Below are 6787 nucleotides of genomic sequence, written 5' to 3'. Positions count from 1 at the left end.
CGACCTACGCACACTACAACAAAACATGTCAGTAGGCACGTTTTTTCTAAGACGCTTTTATATTCGTCTCTATACTGAAAGCATCTAGTACGTAGGCATGCTTATTAAGACGATATAAGTACGGTCACAAATCGTAATTTTAGGGTATATATCATTTATTATTTTTTACATGTGTAAATAGGTACAGACGATTTTTGAGACGTTTTAGGATACATGAAAGAGTTTAACAAATAAATAATAAAACCAAAGTATTTTTTTGCAGAAAAAGGAAATTACGGGGCCCATCTATGCAGTAAAACGAGCCCACGTACCGAACTCAGCGCGCGCCCTCCTTCACCTTACCCGCCGCCACGTCCTGAGCCGCCCATCTATGCCGCTGCCGACGACGGCCTGGCTCCTCCTCCACCCATGCGCCCCCTCCCAATCTCCATAGCCTCCAACAACCAACTCCATCTCCTGCCTCCTGCAACTAGTCCTGCCAGTGCGCCGCGTCCGCCGCCAGTGAATGCCGTCCGCAAGGACTGCCCCTGGCCCCTCTGCTCCGGCGCTCCTCGGTCGTCCCCGGCCCTTTGCCTGGTCGCTAGGGACGTGCTGCTCCACGCCTGCTCCTGCCGGTGGCCGCCGCCTGCCGCGCCGGCTCTGGCGCTTTGCTCCTGCCAATCCCGGGCTGCTCGCCTGCTCGGCCGGACTCTGCCGCCCAGGACAGGACTTGCTGTCAACAAACAGCAAGCAGGCTGGGACAGGGGTATTTTCTGAGAAAGCTCTCTCTTCTGTTCTTCCTATCAGTGTATGATGAAAATGAAATTAAATTTGAACTGAAAAATTGTGTATCAGCGAATATGCAGGGGACTGTGTATATGTATAACATATTGTTGATTTGGAAGGGAATGCATTTTAATATCAATTTCATTTCATTTTGTAGAAAAAGAAGAGGAAGATATATTTCATTGCAAGTTTCAACACCCAGTGTTTCAGTTGGACTGAATCAACTCCACAAATTGGAACAACCATAGATTGGACCACCGCCTTTGGCTTCAAACAACCCGCCTTCAATCTCAACTCGAGAAAGTACCTCTTTTGTATCCCATACTCTTTTCTTGAAGTTTTTGGCATGTTTTTATCTATTTTGTTGTATCATTAAGAATTGAGTTTAAATTCTAGAGAGACATACCATTTGTCCAGAAGTATCAAGCATTGGATGTAAAGTGGACAACCTATTCGGTACTGAAACAATATATGTAGCATGTATGAAGCTGAATCATGCTTATAACACTGAAGAGCACAGTAACTTCCATAATGCAAGTAAGTAGCTGCAATCTTCCAGGATTTTTTATAAATAAATCAGCAACATGCCACTCACCTAAGTTGTCTTTTCAGCGTATCCTACCATGCGCCAATGAGGCAAGTGGTAGTGTATCCTAAAAATCCCCTTTTCCTGAAGGTGTAAACACATGCAGCAACTGATCGTGTGCATTAGAATGCACTGTTTGATAATTACTCTCTTAGGCCCTGCTTGCTAACTTTGTAAAAATATGCGACCGGCTACCCTTCAACAATTGCAAGTCACTTGGGGACTGTTTGGTTTCCAGCCAAATGTTGCCAGACCTATGGTTAGGCACACATAATTTCTGAGGTGAGTGAGTGTTCGGTTGGCTGACACAGTTGTGGCTTGCGACTTTACTAGTCACATGATTAAGGAGTATATTTTGGCCACACTTTTGTGGCAAGCCACACTCTGTCCTGAGGGGTAACAATTACTACTTTTGGCTTAGTTGTGGCAAAGTAAGCTTTTAACCAAACTAGGGTGTTAAATTGGTCTTAAGTTTCAATCTAGTATTGTAGATCATCACATATGTTCTCTGTTTCTTGTTCAATGATGTCTTATCTGACTTGTTAATCAGTCCAACTTAATATCCCTTTTCCTGTTATCCTTAGAACAAATAGATATGACGTGTATGCAGTGCAGCCCACTAATTATTTAGATTGCATTGCAAACGCCCTTTTATACATGCTTTTCATTTTTCATTCAGGTGGCTGCACATATCCTCCAGGTTTCTGTAATTGGGAAGGAGTGTATTTCCAGTATGGTGATAACTGTATATATAATAATACTGACTGTGATCATTGGCCTTTTTTACCTTCTGTTGTACCTTGATTTTTGTATATGGTGCTTACCTGAGATGCACAAGATCATCAATAACATGATGATATAAAGCAGGGAAATTAACACAGTTGTTTTTTAAAGCACCCTATTATATGGTTTTTATGCTCAGTTTGGATACTTAGATAGTCCAACAATCTTAGTAGTTTTGCAGAAGGAAAGAAGTCCCTACAGCAATTAGAAAGAGTAAATATTTCTAGATAATTGAAGGCCCTGCATATATAATATCAATCATGTGTCCTATTTTATATTTTTGTTTTTCATGTGGTGTGTGTTTCCTTTCGATGTAGCCAGAGTTGGGATTAGGGGGAGAAAGATGGCAGCATATGTGCAATTGTATTGAACTGAGTGGCGTCTTTGCATACTAGTTAAACCTACAATGGCACATTTCTTTTGATGTTTTTCAATTCAAGGTTGATGAAATATTTTAGGATCCAATCATTGAATTAAAATATCTATGTATTCCATGCTTTTCTTGCAAAAAGATTTAAATCAGCTTTCATCTCTTAAATAACACATGTGAAGTTATACACTGACATATGTTTTTTTTGTTTAATTACTTCGGCATATCAAAGGGCGATGGATCGAGGTTGGATGAGTCAACCAAGAGCTAGTGCTGCTTACAAAGATGGTGTCGAACAATTTCTGTCTTTTGCATTCCATGATGTTCCAGCTGGTGATAGAATTCTCTGTCCTTGTGTAAATTGCCGAAATAAAGCTATGCAGAGTTATGATGGAGTGAAAACTCACTTGAGATGTGATGGTATTCTTCAAGGTTACACTAAGTGGGTTTGCCATGGAGAGGATTACAGTGAACCATCATTTGCATTTGCTCATGTATCAGATAACAGTGGCAATTTTTCTATTCCTGGCATCCCAAGGAATGTTGTTGGAGAAGGCAACCATGGAAGGATGGATGACATGCCAGGACTCTTAAGTGCTGTCTTTGCTATGGCTAACAGTTGTGAATCTTTATCAAGCACATCTGATGGTGAATTAGATGCGTTGAATTTGAGAATATGGTACCTAATTCAGTTGAGGATGAGAATGCAGATGCTCAAACAAGGAAGAAACCTAATACGTATGCAAGCTTCTTGGAGGATGCAAACACAGAGTTATACCCTGGATGTAAAGCATTTTCTAAGTTGTCATTTCTCATCACCTTGTATCACATGAAATGCTTACATGGATGGTCACAAGAATCATTTACAACGCTACTTGGTGTTTTGTCTGATGCACTTCCACAGGCACAACTACCAAAGAAGTACTATGAGGTACAACAAATCATCCGTGGCTTAGGCCTTGACTACGAGAAAATTCATGCATGCCCCAATGATTGCATGCTTTTCCGAGGTTTACGACAACCATATGATTATTATTGTGGGAAATTTTCAATGGTTTTGGCTGAACAGAATAAAAGATAAAATTGAAAAACCAATTCACCGCCTATTGGCAAAAAAATTGAACCCAAATAAGTATCCATATGGATTATGAAATTTTGACACAAGGACAACCATGCTCCGCCTCCTGCTGCGGCGCCCGGTGGCTGTCTCAGCGGTCGTAACGGAGCGGTCGAGCGCCCACGCGGCAGCAAGGTCCAGGTCGTTGGGGACCCATTCCGGTGGCACGTCGCTCTTGACGAACGCAAAGCGGGGAGCGGCATTGCGCCAGCCGTACCGCTCCTGTTGCCTCGCCGCGCGCTCCTCCTCAAATACGATGGCCCTCGAGCCCGACGCACCGCCATAACCACCTCCTCCGAGGTAGTGGAGGATGCACCACGCTCCTTCATGATCACGGGTGGAAGCTCCTCCTTTATCGGGCGGCGATTGCGGCGTGGCGGCGATGAGGGTCTGTCAATGCGGGCTCATCCTTCACGTGGCAGAGGCATTGGGGGGATGTTGACTCCCGTTTCATGCGGACGCACGCATCGGGGAAGGTGGCTCCTCCTTCACGTGGGGCCTCCACGAGAAGATGGGGCCGCTGCTGCCAGACAAGGGACTTCCACCGCCTCTGCCTACTAACATGGAGAACGAGAACTTCACATCGCCGCTGGGCTCGGGGATGGTGACAGGGTGGAGGAGGGGACGGTGGTCGGGGAGGGGGGGGCTCTATGTATCGCTTGCGCACGGCTTAAATGGCCACGACCAGGCCAGGCGAAGTGGCAGTCAGCCTACTACAATGCGGCGCAGCGGACGGAGTTGGTTTCTCAGTGCGCAACGTCCGCATTGAAGCGGCTACGCCCGAGTGGTCATGTCCGTCAGTGCCGCCCTCTCGTTCGGTCAAATCACGGGCATCAATGCGAGCCGATGCATGCTCTGAGCCGACATGAATGCGGTGCAGCAAGCGGCGTCGGCGTTCAATGGAAAGTGCAGGAGAGGCAGGTGGGATTTTTGGGCCGGCCAGGGTAGTCAGAAGCGGACGTGGCAGCGGTCCGGACGCCGCAACCCCCCCCCCCACTTTGTTTGCGGTTTTTGGGAAGAAGTGTGTCCGGACCGCCGAGCGGACCGATAGAACACCGTGTTGGACGCCAAAAAATGTCCGCACCGCGCAGTCTAGACGTATGCGGACGGTTTGGGGGTTGGCATTGAAGATGCCCTTAGACGCAAAAATTCATTATACATTATAATACAATGGAATTCTACTTTTTCTAGGAGAAAACATTTCACAATGTATGCTAATAATAATAAAAATAGAGCACGTGACCTGGCCCATTTTTTGGTTGTTTGTGTACAACACAACTAAATAGGCTTTTTCTCCCTTATTTCATTTGGAGGAAATCATTTTCCCCTCAATTTTTTGGAGGAAATCATTTTGGCATTTGGGGCAACTATTTTCCATTTGCCGCCAGGAAATAGCGCGCCAGTGCTCTTATTATTGGAAAAAAAATGCCCGCCAATCACTCCGCCACGCCGCCCTCTCTCCACTTCTCCTCGCCCATGCCGCCATCTCTCCACTTCTCTTCTTCCACTTCCTAATCCATCCCAATCCATCTAATGGGATCCCTCCAATCCGTTCGCTGATGTGCATCGCCTCAATCACATGAACGGGGATCGATTGGCTTGGTGGGCGGACTGACGGGGACTCGGCGAGCGGGCGGTCGGGCGATTGGAGGCCGTGGAGGTCGGGATAGAGACCGGCTGGTGTAGGCGTTGGGGCCAACGGCGGCGATTGGGCGGGAAGGTCGCAAGAATCGTCTGCTGCAACGAGCAAGTTCGTCTCCAACCTACAGGTGGATTAAGCAGAGCAAGCACGAGTACAGCCATCCTGCCTAGGGTAGCTGCGCCCCAGGTTCGTATTGGTCCTCATCATTGTGACGTGCTCTCTCAAGTCTTGGTGCAGAAAATACTGAGTTTCATTGATCTTCAGATTGATTTCTTGTGGCTTAATCGGTGTGAAGGTTTGCTGTCCGGTTGTGCAACCTGCAGGAGCTCTGCTCCATGGTAGGAACAGAGTAACTGGTAACACCCATTAAGCCACATCACGCATAGGTACTAGTAGCACAAATATCCAAAAACTATGTTGGCAGAACCATTTGGGAAGAGTCCCATCCCAATTGTTTTTTTTTGTAAAATGTTTGGGTGAGCAGTTGTTTTTGTAGTTCTATAGTCTGTACTAGTGAAACCACTTAACTGTTGATTGTTCTTTCAGATTGTTCATGTGCTGCTTTGCATTAACTTAACTTTTAGGCAGAATTAGATCTCATTGCATGCTTGATATTGGTGAAGTATCTAGTGGAAATAGGTACTCAGTGAAAATCTGAAGATTCCTACGTGGACCCTCAGATCTGTAATGAACGCCACCGATTAAAGGTGGGATCCTTAACCATCCACTTAAGCGCAATTAGCAGATAACCCTCTATTCTCTAAGTGATTAGACAAAATCATCTTGGAATTCCCCAACTCCGACCTAAGTCTCCCCCGTCCCATGGCTAGCTGCCACAGGGAACCCCGAGACTTCCTGCAGCGACGAGGCCCGAGGCGAGGCGGCCAGAACCTCTGTTATCTGAAGAATTGTACCTCAATTATCTAGTTGTCTGAAGAAACGTTCAGCACAACCTCTGTTCTATGAAGAATTGTACAAATGCTGAAGCTTTTGCACTGAGATTTATTGTTCTGTTAGTGCTACAGCTATTCAACTCCCCTGTAGTTTTTGATGCTGATGAATATACTGGAAAACCTGAAGCATCTCGCTGCAGATTCTGTCATGACCTCAAGAGACATCAATGTACTGTGTAGCCGCTTTCCTAACTGCATCTTCCATCTCGCTGGTACAGGAAGTAACATAGTGCACTGATTTAGCTGTGCTAACTCGGTCATTGGGGCTTTTTAATGTTTTACTGAGGCTTGACCCTTTGTTTATTTCTAATCTTGCTTGTAAAGATTGTATACTGAGCTCATGTTTTGCAAACTGAAAATCTGAAGCATCTCGTTGTAGATTGTGTCATGAGCTCAAGAGACATCAAGGTGATGTGTAGCCATTTGCCTAACTGAATGTTCCAGCTCTCTGTAACAGTGTACGAGTTAGCTACGCTAGCTGTAGACTTAAGGCATTTTCTCTCTGTACATGCCATGCCGCACTGAACTTTTGGTTGAGGTCTGTAGTTTTTGTTAATTTGGCAGATTAACG

At 45.6% G+C, this 6787-nt stretch overlaps 1 protein-coding gene across 6 annotated transcripts; it reads left to right on the top strand.

The window, feature by feature from the left end:
• Positions 1–389: 389 nt before the first annotated feature.
• LOC123169959 (uncharacterized) lies at positions 390–3366 on the top strand. 6 transcript variants are annotated; one of them, XR_006484991.1, is made up of 4 exons: positions 390–745; positions 923–1068; positions 2031–2082; positions 2737–3366. XR_006484991.1 is itself a non-coding variant. In XM_044587811.1 (3 exons), the coding sequence occupies exons 1-3, from the start codon at positions 506–508 to the stop codon at positions 3335–3337; spliced, it is 987 nt and encodes a 328-aa protein (XP_044443746.1). In that variant the 5' UTR covers positions 390–505; the 3' UTR covers positions 3338–3366. The 6 variants fall into 6 exon arrangements, 3 of the variants coding, with proteins under 3 accessions (XP_044443746.1, XP_044443748.1, XP_044443747.1); XR_006484990.1 differs by lacking the exon at positions 2031–2082 and having other exon boundaries at positions 923–1302; XR_006484989.1 differs by having other exon boundaries at positions 923–2082.
• The last annotated feature ends 3421 nt before the right edge of the window (positions 3367–6787 follow it).

Source organism: Triticum aestivum, chromosome 7D (assembly GCF_018294505.1).
Source record: "Triticum aestivum cultivar Chinese Spring chromosome 7D, IWGSC CS RefSeq v2.1, whole genome shotgun sequence".
NCBI classification, from domain to species: Eukaryota; Viridiplantae; Streptophyta; class Magnoliopsida; order Poales; family Poaceae; genus Triticum; species Triticum aestivum.
Note: the sequence above shows the minus strand (reverse complement) of the source record. Positions and strands in the feature narration are given on the sequence as shown.